Source organism: Borostomias antarcticus (assembly GCF_949987555.1).
Source record: "Borostomias antarcticus genome assembly, chromosome: 14".
NCBI classification, from domain to species: domain Eukaryota; kingdom Metazoa; phylum Chordata; class Actinopteri; order Stomiiformes; family Stomiidae; genus Borostomias; species Borostomias antarcticus.
In genome coordinates this window covers 9710838-9728649 of record NC_140247.1, presented here as the reverse complement: position 1 = coordinate 9728649, position 17812 = coordinate 9710838, and the positions used below count along the sequence as shown (strand labels likewise).

Genomic DNA, 17812 nt, shown 5'->3' with positions numbered 1-17812 from the left:
GTCGTCCGCAGGGCGTCCGTCTCTGCCGCGGCGAGGGAGGGGGTCAGACCGGCAGGACGCCGCTTCTATGGGCACCCCCCATGACCCCCCCCAACCCCTGATTGATGGGGGCGTCTAGACTGCCCCCCTCGCCCCTCCTAAGTCCTGATTTATTCCTCTCGTCTCTGTGACTTGGCACGCTGGCACTGCCCACCACTCCCAAGGCAAGTCCCCGCGGGCACATTCACTTTGGTGAGTAGTCTCAGTGGGCAAGGGTAGGAACAGATACTACACACACACACACACACACACACACACACACACACACACACACACATCCACAAAGAACATCATGCGCCGGCACACACAGCCCTCGTTCACACCCGCCATGTGAGAGTGCAGGTGAGGCTGAAGGACCCTCCCACCCAGAGGGTCTCAGCTGGGTCGTCTGCCTGATGGAGAAGAGGGGGGGAGCGTGTCTGTAAGCCTGCCAAATAACTGGTCTGTGGCCGCGAATGAAAGAGACGGCGATCATCGTGCACACACAGACCCGGCAAGCACACACAACCTCCCATACGGTCCTCTGGTAAGCAGTAGATATAGACATATAGATATGGTAGGCTACAGTATAGGCTAGCCTATTCATTATAGTTATGCGTTGTCTTCCTACCTGCCTTCAGTAGGGATAATAGCAAGCAGTGTGCATTGTTCCATTATTCCATAAACTCGGTCGCAATTATGGTCGGTCAAACATGCATGTTTACCACAATATGGTTGTTGAAAATGACATTTCTGAACACCGGAGATAGCCTATGCATTTGAAAATAGATTAGACCTAGGGGCTAGGCTAGGCCTAAATTCCACAGAGAGGTGATGGATGATGTAGCAGGCCTCAACCCTACTTGCACATTCGCCACGTCCACTTGATGCTTGACATGTAGCATTCGTAATGTGGTGAGATTATCTGAAGTGATTGTGGACCGGAATACCTAGAATACGCCTACATCGTCGACGACGATGCCGTCTCGCCCGCCATTATTGACTACTTTACTTTGCGGAATCCTGATTTTCATCTTGAGAGGATAGTGTGGGAGTGAGAGGGCGCCATCTTGTGGTCATCACAAATGTGCGATTTATAAAAAATAAGACTGACTACCATTTATCTGGTCGCATGGTGTCTTTTATTAAACTGAACCAAGAAAAAACATATTACAAAATATAATTTTTACAGTCACATGAAACCAGATTAGATCATCTCCCCCAACCGTTCACAAATCGAAACTGAAAACAAAACCATCGACCATCATTTCAGCGTGTTACATTGTCTTTAAGTAGAAAATAATCACACAAAAAAGCGTTTGCTGCACAGTTTGGCAGGGAGGGAGGAAGAGGCCGTCAGAGACCACCAGGAGAAGCCCTAGAGGGGGGGACGTGAGGACAGGGGTCCGGTCTGCCGGGGGTGGACACTGGGGGGCGCGTCAGGCATGTAAAGGGACACCTACCGTTCATGATAACAGACTGGTGGGTGTGAAGCTGAGAGCAGCTATTAAGCATGAGTGTTTCTACCCTGTGAGTGACGAAGGGGGGGGGGGCTACAGGCACATAAAGCGGTCACTACAGAGGTGGCGTGCGGTTAGCAGACGTATCCGTCTCCGGAGGTTAAACAAACCCGTGGAGTGGGTGTTCTGTTCGGAGATGTTTGATAGACAGTTAAAGGGAGAGAAAAAAAAGACCATCTTCAGCCATATCTTCATCTAAAGATATAGACTGGGGAAAAAAGGCTCTCTCTGTATTTGAGTCGAGTCATCTTTCATGTGCGTGAGCCTTCCGGAACGGAATCAAAGACTAAACGTGGTCCACCGGGGTCGTGGGTCATTCAGAGGTCGCTAAGGTCACAGAAGAGGCACGAGGTCGAAGATCAGGGTCAGGTCAAGCTCATTCTGCTCCTCAGTGTTTGCGACTTGTGCACTTACCAACCTCTCTCCAAGACCGCGCCCGATCTGTCACAACCGCGATCGGTTACCAGCCTGGCGACCCCTCCAGAGCTCCCTCGTCATGACGACGGCTGGCGGAATGTTTCAAGGAGGGGTCGGCCAGGTCGCTTGGCTACACCGGCTGTTTACACACCTGCACGTGGAGACCGACGATGTCGACAGACTCCGAAACGCGCCGACACAGCCTGTCGGTAGCAGGCGTTGTGGTTTGGCGCCGACAATCATTCGATTTGAAAAAAGAAATAGGAAAGGAAATTAAATCGCAGCCAATCACATTCCACATGTGGCAACTCACTGAGCCAGCTTCATCAAGTCAAGAGGCAGAGGAGGAAGGGTAGTGTGTGTGTGTGTGTGTGTGTGTGTGTTGGGGGGGAGGGGGGGGGGTATTGTCAGTGAATGGATGATGTCTTAGGAGGGACCACCCCAGGTCCAGAAACCAGACCTGAACCCATTCTGTCCCTAGCGGGCTTAAGGTCCGTTAGCCGACGGTCAGTCAGACAAACATGACTCCTCCCCTCGGCCTGCTCGTCCCTCCGATAGGCCGGTCCGTTCTCCCGGTTGTCTCATAAATTCGTACCGGACATTCGCCGCCTGCCTCGGCGAAAGCAGCTGCTGACCGAGAGTCTGGTCCATCATTCTGTCTCCATCAGCGGACCTTCTCCCCACGACCACCATCCGCTCCGTAGGTGGGCGGGGCTTCGCTTGGTGCCCTTTGCCCTGTTGCTGCACAGGTCTGTGACCCTGGGGGAGGGGGGGGGAGGGGGGGTAGGGGGCGACCCGGGATTCAACGGGCGAAGCGGAGGTCCTGGTCCTTGGGGAACTGCGTGGCGGCGGCGGCCGGGGCGGCGGAGGCCAGGCCGGCGGGCGCCTCGGCGGCGGCGGGGGGGTCTGGCGGGGTGTCGGCCCCCCAGCCTGGGGGAGGCGGGGGCTGTGCCTTGGCGGGGTCGGCGGCGGGGGACGAGGGGGTCTTGCCGCGCTGGGGGGCGGCGGCGTCGGGGTCCTGCTGGGAGATGAGCTGCAGGAGGGCGGCGGCCACGGCCGGGCTGATCTCCTGGCCGGCGCCGCGGCCCTCCGAGCGAGGAGGCGGGGCCCCGGGGGCGGGCGGGGGGAGGGCAGCGGACGGGGGGGGTCCGGGAGGGGAGGGGGGGCGGCGCTCCGACGACGGAGGGACCTGCTTCGCCCCGGCAGCTTTCCGATTGGTCACGGCGCCATCTGAGTGGTCACATACACACAAGACGAGTGAGTTAGATATCGTAACGCACATCCAACACTCAAACAAGGTTTTATGACAGGTTGTGTTCCCCCATCTAGTCTATGCTCTCGTTTATATGTAGCTTTAATCATGAGGAAAAGTGACGGTCATTTTGTCTAAACTGTAGGTTGCTGGACTGACTATTTAATGACACCTTTGCATTCCCCATATTCACCACTAGAGGGACAGCAGAGGGCTCCTGGATCGTTGCCAACCAATCAAAAACCACTTAAGAAGTACACCTATTATTTTCCAACCTTGTATTGGATATGATCTTAGTCGGTCAACCCTAATTCAATAAGGTTCAGTGGGCTGAACAGAAAATAATTGTGTTTATGATTAATTTGATGACACTTCAAGTGTGACATAGGCTTCCCACACACGTAGCTCATGTTATAGTATCAATTACTTGCTTAAGGTACTCTATAAAATATATGTTGGTGTCAATCCATTTCTAATGTACTTATATACAGTGACCAGGGAATACCTGACTACTAGAACCTTTAACCTAAACATGGGCACATGTTGACCACAGAATCACTATCACTTAACATGGGGGGTGCTTGTTATGTGGGGGACAGGTCACTAAATGTAGACGTCGTTCTCTATGTTCTGCCGGAGTAAATCTCAAACTGCAAAGATGAAAGGCCTCCACCATCTGCTGCCATAGCTACGTCGCTACACTGCCACAATGGCTGTTTCCAAGGCAACCAGGTTGTTACCGTTCCCGTGGCAACGGTGGGCGTGTGCTACAGACAGAGAAGGCTTTGCCCGCGCCGGATAAAACTGAGGCGCAAACACGCCGACAAACACAACAGAAAGAGCCGTTCACAAAAAAAAATAAAAAAAATAAAAGTGTGTTTTAAATGAACGTTTAAAGAAACACATGCAGGTGAAGTCTAAGGTTCAAAACATTTATTTCCACTTGATAATTTATTAGACTTTCTTCATAAAAAGGCTGACATTACAGACTGTTTCTAAAGCAGTATCTTTATAAGTGAAGAACAAACCAGGACACCGGCTTTGCAGTGATGAGAAATTAAAAAAACATAAGAATGAGAGAGAGAGAGAGAGAGAGAGAGGAGAGAGAGAGAGAGAGAGAGAGAAGAGGAGGGAAGAGTGCAGTGAGACTATGAACCTTTGCTTTCTGATACTGTAACACTACACCTCCCCCTTGGTTCGTGAGTCACGGCCAATGAGAGATGTCCAAAGCCCACGTCATGTGACGCGGGTCACCCGAAGCCATGCTCTGGTCTCTCATCTTGCAGTCCTGTCACCTTGGTGAATGTGTGGCCACCTACAGCGTGTGAGTGGGTGAGAGAAGTCCTTAAAGAGGGAGGGGGGCGGGACAGATGTGGGGGGAGGGGCTAATGACGATGAGAAGAGGGAGCGGAGAGACAGCAGGCCAATTTGATTCCCCTAAGATAGAAGCAAAGCCCGCCAGTCTACACCCCACAGAAATGAATATATTACCCATAAGTTTTTTTTTTTTTAACCAACTGTGCCTTCTTTGTTGCATTTCCTCATTTATTTCCCAATTTCATTTGATCACTTTTTGTCTTTTTTATTTTTTAAACAATCTACAACTTGTTTTGGAGAGCGAATCATCTACGTCATCTGAACCCTGACAGGAAACCATGGAGAGACCGTCGTCCTCGGTCTCGTCTCCGGACCCCCCCCTCATCCATCCAACCCGCTTCTCTCTGCGGCGCCCCCTAGAGACTGAACCCAGACTTGCCCTTGCGGTCTGCCGTGGAGGCGGATGAACCGCGGGTCACCGCCTCCTCTGATTGGACGCCATTGCTTTCGTCACCTTGCTCCGCCCCCTCAGCCTGTGGCTTGATCAGCTGACCCAGCAGCAGAGCCAGGAGGCTGGCCTGGTCGTCACGGCTGAGGGTGGGGTCCCCGGGGGCTGGGGAGTGCTCGGGCGGGGGCTCCGGGGGTTTGGGGCCCGACCTGGCGCCGGGGCCCTGCTCCTCCGGGGCCCCCCTGGGCGGGCGGGACAACTCGCCCCCCCCCGCGCTCAGGGACTGGCCGAGGCTCTCCAGCTGCTGCTGTCCGTCGTGGCTGGAGGAGGCGCTGAGGAGCTGGGCCATCTGGGGCACGCTCAGGTCCGTCTGCCTCTGGAGCAGGTTGAGCAGCACCGCCAGCTCCGTCTGGTTCAGCTGGTCGGCGGCGGCTCCCAGCCCTGCAGAACCATCAGAACCATCAGAACCGTCAGAACCGTCAGAACCACCAGAACCGTCAGAACCACCAGAACCCTCAGAACCGTCAACTCGGGTGGCGCTCTCTAGTCCTAACGCCGGGTGCCGTCCCGACTTACCTGCCAGCTCGTTGGCCGAGATGGCGGCGGTGGGGGGGCGGCCGGGCGGCGGGGGCGGAGCTCCGGCGGGGCTGGCCTGGGTCCGGCTGTTCTCTGCGCTGGACGACCCCGTGGGGTCCTTCCGGGGCACTTTGGGCACAGGCACGTCCTCGGGCAGCCCGCTGTGGCGCTGCCGCCGCCTTTTCTTGCTCCACAGCTCGTGGCAGTCCTGCCAGTGAGGGAGACTAGAGACACCGAGACACATCAGAGTTAGAGAGGGACAGAGGGACAGAGAGAGACAGAGGGGGACAGAGAGGGACAGACGGGGACAGACGGGGACAGACGGGGACAGAGGGGGACAGACGGGGACAGACGGGAACAGACGGGGACAGAGAGGGACAGACGGGGACAGAGAGGGACAGACGGGGACAGACGGGAACAGACGGGGACAGAGAGGGACAGACGGGGACAGACGGGGACAGAGAGGGACAGAGAGGGACAGAGGGACAGAGAGAGACAGAGAGGGACAGACAGGGACAGACGGGGACAGACGGGGACAGACGGGGACAGAGGGGGACAGAGAGCGATAGAGAGACAGATAGGGATAGAGGGGGACAGAGGAGGACAGAGAGAGATAGAGACAGAGAGGGACAGAGGGGGACAGAGGAGGACAGAGAGAGACAGAGGGAGAAAAGAGGGACAGAGAGGGACAGGAGGGCAGAGGGGGACAGAGGGGGACAGAGAGAGAAGAGAGGGACAGAGGGAGAAGAGAGAGACAGAGGGAGACAGAGAGACAGAGAGGGAGACAGAGAAGGACAGAGGAGGACAGAGAAGGACAGAGGAGGACAGAGAAGGACAGAGGGGGACAGAGGAGGACAGAGAGGGACAGAGAGGGACAGAGGAGGACAGAGAAGGACAGAGGGGGACAGAGGAGGACAGAGAGGGACAGAGAGGGACAGAGGAGGACAGAGAAGGACAGAGGGGGACAGAGGAGGACAGAGAGGGACAGAGAGGGACAGAGGGGGACAGAGGGGGACAGAGGGGGACAGAGGGGACAGTGAGAGACAGAGAGGGACAGAGGGACAAGAGGCAGAGAGCACCCTGCTGGGTGGGTACACACTTGAGGACTTTCAAAACTCAACTGATTTTAATCAACTCAATTTTTAAAACATAAGTCATTCAGCAGATGCTTTTTCCAAAGCAAGTTCCAATAATTGCTTATAATAATTGCATTTACCGTGCGTCTCCTTTCTATACAAGTGACTAGAAGCATAATCTAGTGCTAAAGCCAAAGTGCAAGAGTAGCAAAATGGAAATACAATAGGTGCTTAAGAGGGAGGATCATTGTAGTACTTCTTGAAGAGGTGAGTTTTGAGCCTGCGACGAAAGGTGGACGAAAGACTCACTCGGGCGGGGGCATCTTGCTGGGCTCCACGTCGCACAGGAAGTCGCTATTGAGGGCCTGCTCTGAGCTGCAGCGCCGCGCGGGGTCAAGGGTCAGCATGCGGTCCAGCAGGTCCAGAGCCTGAGCAGGAAGACTGGAGGAGAGAGAGAGAGAGCGCGTCAAACACTACAACCACACAGCCGAAGCAGCGGGGTACGTAGACACAGCCGAAGCAGCGGGGTACGTAGACACAGCCGAAGCAGCGGGGTACGTAGACACAGCCCAATCAGCGGGGTACGTAGACACAGCCGAAGCAGCGGGGTACGTAGACACAGCCGAAGCAGCGGGGTACGTAGACACAGCCGAAGCAGCGGGGTACGTAGACACAGCCCGAAGCAGCGGGGTACGTAGACACAGCCGAAGCAGCGGGGTACGTAGACACAGCCCAATCAGCGGGGTACGTAGTCACGGTGTACATACAAGGCGAACTCCTCGCGCAGTCGTCTCCGGTATTGTTTTTTGGGTTTCATGGTGTTGAAGTAGGGCAGCTTAATGACGTCCGGCCAAGCAGCAGGGCAGGGGCTCCCACACAGACGACTACTCAGACAGGGAGAGAGAGAGAGGGAGAGGGGGAAGGGGAGAGAGAGAGAGAGAGAAGGAAGGGGGGAGAGAGAGGGAGAGGGGAGGGAGAGAGAGAGAGGGGAGGGAGAGAGAGAGAGGGAAGGGGGGAGAGAGAGGGAAGGGGAGAGAGAGAGAGAGAGAGAGAGGGAAGGGGGGAGAGAGAGGAAGAGAGGGAGAGAGAGGGAAGGGGGGAGAGAGAGGGAGAGGGAAGGGGGGAGAGAGGGAGAGGGAGAGAGAGGGAAGGGGGGAGAGAGAGGGAGAGAGAGAGAGGAAGGAAGAGAGAGAGTGGCAACATTAAAAGGGATACAATGTTGTTCTGTAGTTGTCTATTTCTCTTCTGTAGCCAGTAGGGGGCACGACGGCACGGTGTACCTGATCAGCTCCAACTGTAGTAGCTCCTGATTGGCCTGGAATATCGGCTTCTTCGTGAAGAGCTCTCCCAGAATGCACCTGGGCACAGACCATCAGAATCACGTTCAGCGACTGACCTCACCACACAGAACCGTGACCGTCCGCCAGTGTCAAAGTGACCGCACGTGGACGGATAAAAGCTACCGCGTTTTATTTTCTTCAACGTGCGCTTGTGTGATTTGAATGTATAAAATGTAGATGTTACAAACAAGTCTAAACGTTGGTGAGTGACCAGGTGTGGGGGGTGACCAGGCGAGGGGTGTGGGTGTGGGGGGTGACCAGGCGAGGGGTGTGGGTGTGGGGGGTGACCAGGCGAGGGGTGTGGGTGTGGGGGGTGACCAGGCGAGGGGTGTGGGTGTGGGGGGTGACCAGGCGAGGGGTGTGGGTGTGGGGGGTGACCAGGGTGTGGGTGTGGGGGGTGACCAGGCGAGGGGTGTGGGTGTGGGGGGTGACCAGGCGAGAGACGGGGGTGTGGGTGTGGGGGGTGACCAGGCGAGAGACGGGGGTGTGGGTGTGGGGGGTGACCAGGCGAGGGGTGTGGGTGTGTTGGGTGACCAGGGTGTGGGTGTGGGGGGTGAACAGGCGAGGGGTGTTGGGGGTGACCAGGCGAGGGGTGTGGGTGTGGGGGGTGACCAGGGTGTGGATGTGGGGGGTGACCAGGGTGTGGGTGTGGGGGGTGACCAGGGTGTGGGTGTGGGGGGTGACCAGGGTGTGGGTGTGGGGGGTGACCAGGGTGTGGGGGGTGACCAGGGTGTGGGTGTGGGGGGTGACCAGGCGAGGGGTGTGGGTGTGGGGGGTGACCAGGGTGTGGGAGTGGGGGGTGACCAGGCGAGGGGTGTGGGTGTGGGGGGTGACCAGGGTGTGGGTGTGGGGGGTGACCAGGCGAGGGGTGTGGGTGTGGGGTACTAACCCGCAGCTCCAGACGTCGATGGCGGGGGTGTACCTCTCCTCCCCCAGGAGCAGCTCGGGGGGGCGGTACCATAGCGTGATGACTTTATTAGTGTACGGCCGACTGGAGCGACGGGAGACAGAGAAAGGGCAGTGATGTTTAACACAGCGCCCCCCGGAGCCCTGGCACAAACACTGCAGCTTCCAGCTACAAGCTTTTTACAGAGGGGACACAGCTCCATCTAGTGGAGGGTGATGGGATTGCTTTTGGTACAAAATGCAAGCTCATGTGAACTGCAGAAACGAACGAGGTCTTATCCCTCTTGCACTTTGGCTTTAGCACTAGATTATGCTCTTAGTCACTTGTTTTGAAAGGAGAAGCACTTGTGAGTTCTGGAGAGTAGTAGTAGACCTACGTTAAATGCAATTATTATTATTATAAGTCGCTTTGGATAAAAGTTTCTGCTAAATGAGCATAATGTAACGTAAATGTTCTCACCTTTCCTCTGAGTTGTACAGGCGGGCCAAGCCAAAGTCGGCCAGTTTGATTTGACCACTGTGCAGGTAGAGACAGGTAGAGAAAAGGTCAGAGGTCAGATGAGAGAAGCCTTTACTGACTCTAACCACAGATGAATCATCACATCAAATGCACTTTTCATGCACAGAGCCAAGATAGCGACCAGCATGAAAACAACCGTGTCAAGAAACTCAAGTTCTACAGGTGAAATCAATATCATGATGACCTCTGGTGGTGACACCTTGTTATTGCTGTCAATAATCATTGTATCTTGTGCTTTTAACATGTTTGACCCCTTTGACCCCCCATGCTGCTGCTGCACTGCTTGTTTTACCTGCCTGTCTTAATGCTTGTGTCTTACTACTCCTGTTCTGTGTTGTGACTGATGTGTGATGTATGGAACCTGCCTGTCTTAATGCTTGTGTCTTACTACTCCTGTTCTGTGTTGTGACTGATGTGTGATGTATGGAACCTGCCTGTCTTAATGCTTGTGTCTTACTACTCCTGTTCTGTGTTGTGACTGATATGTGATGTATGGAACCTGCCTGTCTTAATGCTTGTGTCTTACTACTCCTGTTCTGTGTTGTGCTTGATATCTGTGCTGCAAGTGGTGCATACCTGTATGTCTTTATGTTTGGATGTCTGCTGTTGTCTTTCTACGCTGTGTGTCTGTACTGTTGTGGTTGTGTGCTGTGTGTCTGTACTGTTGTGGTTGTGTGCTGTGTGTCTGTACTGTTGTGGTTGTGTGCTGTGTGTCTGTGCTGTTGTGGTTGTGTGCTGTGTGTCTGTACTGTTGTGGTTGTGTGCTGTGTGTCTGTGCTGTTGTGGTTGTGTGCTGTGTGTCTGTACTGTTGTGGTTGTGTGCTGTGTGTCTGTGCTGTTGTGGTTGTGTGCTGTGTGTCTGTACTGTTGTGGTTGTGTGCTGTGTGTCTGTGCTGTTGTGGTTGTGTGCCTGTGCTGTTGTGGTTGTGTGCTGTGTGTCTGTGCTGTTGTGGTTGTGTGCCTGTGCTGTTGTGGTTGTGTGCTGTGTGTCTGTGCTGTTGTGGTTGTGTGCTGTGTGTCTGTGCTGTTGTGGTTGTGTGCTGTGTGTCTGTACTGTTGTGGTTGTCGTCGTTGTCCTTTAACTTGATTTTTCTTTCTCAGACCCCTTTCCCCCCTCCCTCAAGAAGCTTGTGCTTTTTGCCGCCATCACTGTAAATAAGAATTTGTTCTTAATGATTTGCCTGGTTAAATAAAGGTTAAATAAAAACCTGACTTTTCACGTGCACAGAGCCAAGATGGCGACCAGCATGAAAACAACTGCGTCAAGAAACTCAAGTTGTACTGGCGAAATCGACGTGGTGACGACCCTCGGTGACGACACCATCCTGACTGCGTGTGCATTTTTACTATTTTTATATTGAGTTTATCATTTGAGTTACTGTTTTTATAAACCTTCCTGTGTGTCTGTCCTTTTGTTATTGCTGTCGTTGTTTATGTTTTGTTCGCTCGTCGTCACTGTAAACGAGGGCAACCTCAGTGCCTCTCGAGCATAAATAATAATAATAATAACAACTTTAATTTATACAGCGCCTTTCATAGACCCAAATAAAGGTTTGAATGAACCTGTTGTTGAGGAGGATGTTGGAGCACTTGATGTCTCTGTGCAGGAAGTTCTTCTTGTGGCAGTAGTCAAGTCCCTCCATCAGCTGACGCATGAAGCTGCGCACATGCTCCTGGGAGAACTGCACCAGGCCCGACTCCAGCAGGCCCATCAGGTCGTGGTCCATGTACTCAAACACCAGGTAGAACGCCCCTAGGGGTGGGGAGGGGTCATTACATTCATTTTTTTTAGCAGATGCTTTTATCCAAAGCGACTTAGAATAACTGCTTATGATAATTTAACGTAGGTAGTCGATGTACGACTACTCGCCACAACTCACAAGTACATCTCCTTGACTAAGAGCATCATCTAGTGCTAAAGCCAAAGTGCAAGAGCAGCAAAAAATAAATACAATAGGTAGATATATACTAGTAAATACAGTAGGTGCTATCAGAGTCATATAACAGACACAGACACACACACATAAATGTGAATACACTCTGGCTGCGTTCCAAAACCCATACTACCACTGTTTAGTATGGCATAAAAAGATTTTGCATGTCCTAGTATGTCAAATGCAGTGTCCAAAAATACCAGGATGTCCCGGTCTCATTTTGCAGTATGCAATCCAGCCTGCTTCTCTGGCTGTTCTGACCCACAATCCCCTGCGCGGTCCAATGGACTGAGGCGCCGAGGGAACGGGCAGATGATGGCTCGTTGACGAGTAGGGCAGGGTTTAAAAAATCGATTCATTGATTCTGAATCAAATGATTCAGAATCGATTCATGAATCCCAAAATCGATCTTTTATTTAATGAATGAATGAATAAATGAAGGAATGAATAGTTCATTCATTCATTCATTCAATGATTCATTCATTCATTTTTGGAAATCAGTATCGATACCCAGCCCTAGTATTGATGTGTTGCATAACTTGGCAGTCATGTAATTAAGGTTACAGCTAAAAAAAAACAGGTTTTTGTAACACTAACCGAATCGATATTGAATTGTGATAATCGATTCTGAACCTTGTGAATTGGAATCGATTCTTGAAATTCGACTCGATACCCAGCCCTATTGACGACGTTAAGATGTGTTAAGATGTATTAAGGTGTGTTTAGGTGCGTTAAGGTGCGTTAAGGTGCGCTAAGATGCGTTAAGGTGTTCTCTGGTTGCCTCCTTGGCTCTGGGTGCTCGGCTACAGGCGAATATTTGTAGGAATAAAACACCAGGTTGGTGATAATGAACTCTAAAAAGAAGAAAGGTGCAACACTTAAAGCTCGAGTTACAATTTTTATTCGTCCATCAGGCTGACGCGGTTCGGCATTGATGCTCTGATGAAGGCACCAAACACGTCAGCCTGAAAGCCTAATACGTTTTTTCACTTGAGCATAAAGTCTCGCACCTTTATTATTTTAGGAGTGCCGCCATCATCACCAACCTTCTTTTTCTACAAGTGCAATGACCACATTTGCGCTCGTTTATCCGCTCAGTACTTACACTTGAATGCACTGTCCTCTGTCATGATGACAGTGCAACGACAATGACAGATGACGGTTGTGTAGCCGTCCGGCTAGCTATGTGACATAGCTACTTATACAGATCCAGCCGGCTAAATTTTGTGCTACGGACCGCAACGGATGTATGAGCGAGAGGGACAAGTTGTATGTCACAATTGTACGCATACTGCATGCAACCCTACGTGCTTTATAAGGGCAGCTGCAGTACGACTACGTATTAATAGTAAAAAGAACAAGTATGTGATTTGGAACGCAGCCACACACACACACGCACACACGCACACACACGGCCTACTGACCTCTGTCCTTCTTGAAGTCGAGGGCGTCCTGCTTGTCCGTGACGATCTCCTTCATGTTGACCACGCTGCGGTGGTTGAGCTGGCGGAGGATCTTGATCTCCCTGATGGCGGTGATGGGGAAGCCCTCCTTCTCGTTGTCCAGGCGCACCTTCTTCAGGGCCACCAGCTCGCCTGGGGCATGGACGGACAGACAGACGAGACGAGACAGACAGAGAGACAAGACAAGACAAGACAGACAGAGAGACAAGACAAGACAGAGAGACAAGACAGAGAGACAAGACAAGACAGACAGACAAGGCAGATAGAGAGACAAGACAAGACAGACAGACGAGACAAGACAGACAGAGAGACAGACAGACAGACAGACAGAGAGACAAGACAAGACAAGACAGACAGAGAGACAAGACAGACAGAGAGACAAGACAAGACAGAGAGACAAGACAAGACAGACAGAGACAAGACAAGACAGAGAGACAAGAAAAGAGAGAGACAAGACAAGACAGACGGAGAGACAAGACAGACAGACAAGACAGACAGACAAGACAGACAGAGAGACAAGACAGACAGAGAGACAAGACAGACAAGACAAGACAGACAGAGACAAGACAGACAGAGAGACAAGACAAGACAGACAGAGAGACAGACAAGACAGACAGAGAGACAAGACAAGACAGACAGAGAGACAAGACAAGACAAGACAGACAGACAGACAGACAGACAGACAGACAGACAGACAGACAGACAGACAGACAGACAGAGAGACAAGACAAGACAAGACAGACAGAGAGACAAGACAAGACAGACAGAGAGACAAGACAAGACAAGACAAGACAAGACAAGACAGACAGACAGACAGACAGACAGACAGACAGACAGGCAGACAGAGGTCATGTGAAAACCCCCACAAAGCAAAACCAAAACACGCCCTCTAAAGTCTGCCAGCTCCTTCAAAGACAGACAGACTATGAGACGGACAGACTATGAGACGGACAGACTATGAGACGGACAGACTATGAGACGGACAGACTATGAGACCCAGTCCAGGTCCAGGTCCCGCCGGCCTCACCGGTGTCCTTGTCCTTGGCCTTGTACACCTGGCCGTAGGTCCCCTCCCCGATGATGCCGATGATGTCGAACTTGTCCACGCAGCGCTTGCCCCAGTCGCTCTGCGTCTGTTTGCGTTCTCCGTACCGCGGACAGCAAAACCTAGAGAGGGGGTGGGCAGAGCAGAGCAGGGGTCAGGGGTCAGCCGTACCGAGGGGGCGACGGAGTGTTACGGCCTCCTCTCCCTGTCTGTCCGTGGACGCCGGGAAATCTCAACGACACAGCAGAAGACGACACAAAAATGAAGCGAGCAAATCGCAGTCCGGCGCGGGACGTTCTTATCGATTAATCGACTATCGTATGTTAAGGTTAACAGTTATCGATTCATGAAATTCCGCGAAATTTGCGACTCTACTCATCTCTCTCTGCTGCTTCCCACGAACCCGGCTGTGACGTGGAAAGAACGAGGGAGGAGGGAAGAGAGGAGACCCGAGCGGGCGGGGACTCACTTTGGTCTCTTCTTCAGGGTGGTCTGGGGGGGGGGCGGGGCTCGGTGGACGGGGGACTGGGGCGGAGACGGGTCCCCCCCCGACAGGATGGGGGGCAGGGGCAGGTCGATCAGCGACGGCCGGCTACGCACCTCCTTCTCCCTCCTGGACGCCCTCTGTGGGGGGGTGGAGGACTTCTTTGGACTGATGGGGGAGGGAGAGAGAGAGGGACCGGTAACAGACTTCCACCGCCAGATCGTCTTCGTCTCGAACCTGGCGTGCGTCTGTTCTAGGGCTGCACAATTAATCGTGAATTGATCGAATTCGCGATTATGACCTCCGCAATTAACTAATTCCAAAAGGTCGCAATTAATGTGATTAATAATTTTGCTTGGAATAGAGTGTGCTAGGACTACACGGACGAATCACAGGCGCTTATGCTGTCTGACCAATCACGTGTTGCCGCCGAGTGTGCTGTGCGTAGCAATTTCACTGAGAAGATAGATAGCAGTAGGTCAAGACAAGTGTCACAAGAGTACCTGCAGCCGTGAGTAGTGACAAAATGAGCGAAAACAAGGTCAGTGAGTTAGTAACAAGAAAGGGATCAACGTCCGTGATTTGGGAGCATTTTGGTTATTATATATTAATATTATATATTAAATATTAATCACAATTATTAATCGCAATTGCCATTTTGAAGCAAATAATCGCAATTATTATCTTTTGTCATAATCGTGCAGCCCTAGTCTGTTCCACACTTCCATTGCTGCAGTGGCTCACAGCCAATCAGAAACCTGAGTCTCAAGCAACTGTTGCCACGATGACGACGACGCCTCGAGACAAGGGTGTGCTGAGTGAGCGAGCGCTATTAGTAGGAACACTGAGTGAGTGTGTGTGTGCGTGTGTGTGTGTGCTCACCTGTCTCGGCAGTCTCCCAGCAGCATGGGGGGCAGAGGTAGGGGCGGCAGGGTGGAGGTCTTGTGGAGGGGGGGGCGGGCGGGGCTGCGCATCGGGCCGGGGGCGGGGGACTTGGCCTGGGAGGAGGCGGAGCTAGAGGAGAGCGCCGTGGGCGGGGGGGGGGGGGCCGGACTCCGGGGCGGAGGGGGGCGGCGCGGGGGGAGGGGGCTGCGGGGCCGCCTGCCCGAGGGGTGGGGGGGGCGCGGGGGAGGAGAAGGCGTTAGGCGGGGGCGCCGCGCCCTGCTCCTCGTTGCCGGCGGGGGCGTCCTGGGGTGCGGGCGCCACGGGTGGCGGCGGGGGCGGGGGGGGCTCCGCTGGCGCCGCCGAGTCTTTCTCCAGCGGGCTGGCCTCGGCTTTGGGCGGCCGGGGGGCGGGGCCTGTGGTCCTGCGCGGTGGAGGGGGGAGAGGGGAGGGGCCGCGGGCGGCGGCCACCGCCGCCTGGCGCTCCTTCTTCCGGCGGCTGAGCTCCGCCCCCAAACTGGAGTTGAGGGGGAGGCGGGAGGCGGCCGGCGGGGACCGCGAGGCGGGCCTGCTGCTGTGGGACCCGCCCCCCGCGCCGGCGGAGGACGAGCTGTGCTTCTTGTTGCGGGGGCGGGAGGAGGAGCGTCGGGAGGAGGAGAAAGGCAGAGGGCTGCGGCTCCGGGAGCGAGCGGAGCGCCTGGAGGGAGACACACACCCAAACAACCAGCCCTGTCACTTCCCAAAGGACGCATTACAACACGAACACAACCCACAGTCAACTATCACTTTTCCTTATCGTACGCTATCCTCGAATGGAGGAAAAAGTATTTTGGGTGTTGCTTATGTTGGGGTCAGTGCACGGCTTTAGGAAAATGTATCAACGCTGTAGCTAACGCAAAGATAAAGACTGTTGCAATAGAAATGTATGCGCCTTCCTCAAAAAATAGACTTTGTTGTGGTGCTAAACCAAAATTCAAAAAGGACATCAAAGATGCATGGTAGCACTCACCAATAAAAGATAACAATAAAACCGGTGAAATAGAGGATCTGTCCATGTATCTTTTATTGGTGAGTGCTACCATGCAAAGATAAAGACGTTAGTCGGTGCTTAACACCGTTTAAAGGTTAAAATGTCTTGCCGTACCGGTACAGCATGACAAACTAGTTTGGTTTAATTTTGGACGGGAAGCAGACCCCTCATCGATCTGTTCTGCTGAATGAACTACACTTCCCATGAGCATGGAGGTTGTATACTGTAGGCTACTTGTACTGATGAGCACAGAGTTATGCATGTTATAACCCTAATCCTAGCCTAACCCTAACCTAATCCTAACCTTAACCTTAACCTAACCCTAACCTAATCCTAACCCTAATGGCAGGCCATAGCAACATTTGCACTCTGACGGCCATGTGTGTTACTCCATTTCAGCTACTTATGATACTCAAGGAGGACAGAACACACTGAATTAGGGATGTAACAGTATGAACATTTCATACCATGATTATAGTGACCAGAATTCCCACGGTTATCGGTATTATCACAGTATTTTTTAAGAATATGCTGAAAATGTTGAGTAAGTACTGATAGACGGTCTGGAATCCTTTCAACAACTTTTATTTAAAAAAAACACAAATAACACAGGGAAAGCCAGGCCTCTCAACAGTTGAAAGGGCATCATGTCCTTTGCTATGTAATGTGGAAGTGCTGCAGTGAGGTATTTGGCATTTTGGGATGTGGGTGCGTAAGCGAATCATTTCCTCTGAAGTTGAAACTGGGAATGAAGTCGGACTGTATGTCTATGGTAACCTATTTACCGTGGTTATTCAAAGCACGGTAATCCAACACGGTTTTAATGATCATTTATTTTGAAACGGTAATACTAATCGTGTGGAATCTTCACCGTGGTTTACCGTGAAACCGGTAACCGTTTCATCCCTACACTGAATACAGCAAAACTAGATGAGTAACTAAGCTTAAGACAGAAATAACAGTGGCCTAATCGGTTAGAAAGATACAGGGCTCCTGTAGTTAAGCCTAACTAGCTAAACTAGACCGACAGCCCAGCATTAAAAGTACCCAAACTAAGGACAAGCACAAGAGAGGCCTTGTTTTATCTTTAGGTCATCTCCCGCAGACACAGCCCCCCCCCACCCCCTCCCCACCACTCGCTCAAGGTCCACCGTGATGCCGAAAAAACAAAATGGTAAAATGGCCGATCTGTCAACACAGCCCAACACCCCCTTTACTTGACTCTCAGCTGACTCCGACACTACCCCAAACAGCTGAGGATTTCTCCGGCCTAGAGTACACCAGCCCAGAGTGGCTCTACCGCTGTCCGCCATGTGCTTCTACAGGTTCCCTTCCCCCAGGGAGATAGGCAGAGAGGGGGTGGAGAGGGGGAGGGAGGAGGGAGAGAGAGAGAGAGAGAGGAGAGAGAGAGAGAGAGGGAGAGGAAGAGAGAGAGAGAGGGAGAAGGAGAGAGAGAGGGAGAAAGAGATAGGAGAGGGAGGGGGAGAGGGGGGGAGGGAGAGAGAGGAGAGGGAGGGGGGGAGGGGGGGAGGGGGGGGGAGAGAGAGAGAGGAGAGAGAGAGAGGAGAGAGAGAGAGAGAGAGA

General features: G+C 52.9%; 1 protein-coding gene across 1 annotated transcript in view; it reads right to left on the bottom strand.

The window, feature by feature from the left end:
- Nucleotides 1-1166: 1166 nt before the first annotated feature.
- The window catches only part of cdk12 (cyclin dependent kinase 12), a 19028-nt gene continuing 2382 nt past the window's right edge, over nt 1167-17812 (bottom strand). Inside the window, 14 exon segments of the mRNA XM_084448884.1 lie at nt 1167-3185; nt 4964-5413; nt 5549-5772; nt 6934-7065; nt 7392-7508; nt 7905-7982; nt 8854-8955; nt 9331-9387; nt 10954-11143; nt 12749-12919; nt 13815-13954; nt 14302-14484; nt 15199-15357; nt 15359-15895. Of these exon segments, the coding sequence (XP_084305010.1) occupies nt 2758-3185; nt 4964-5413; nt 5549-5772; nt 6934-7065; nt 7392-7508; nt 7905-7982; nt 8854-8955; nt 9331-9387; nt 10954-11143; nt 12749-12919; nt 13815-13954; nt 14302-14484; nt 15199-15357; nt 15359-15895 (2968 nt within the window). The 3' untranslated portion in view covers nt 1167-2757.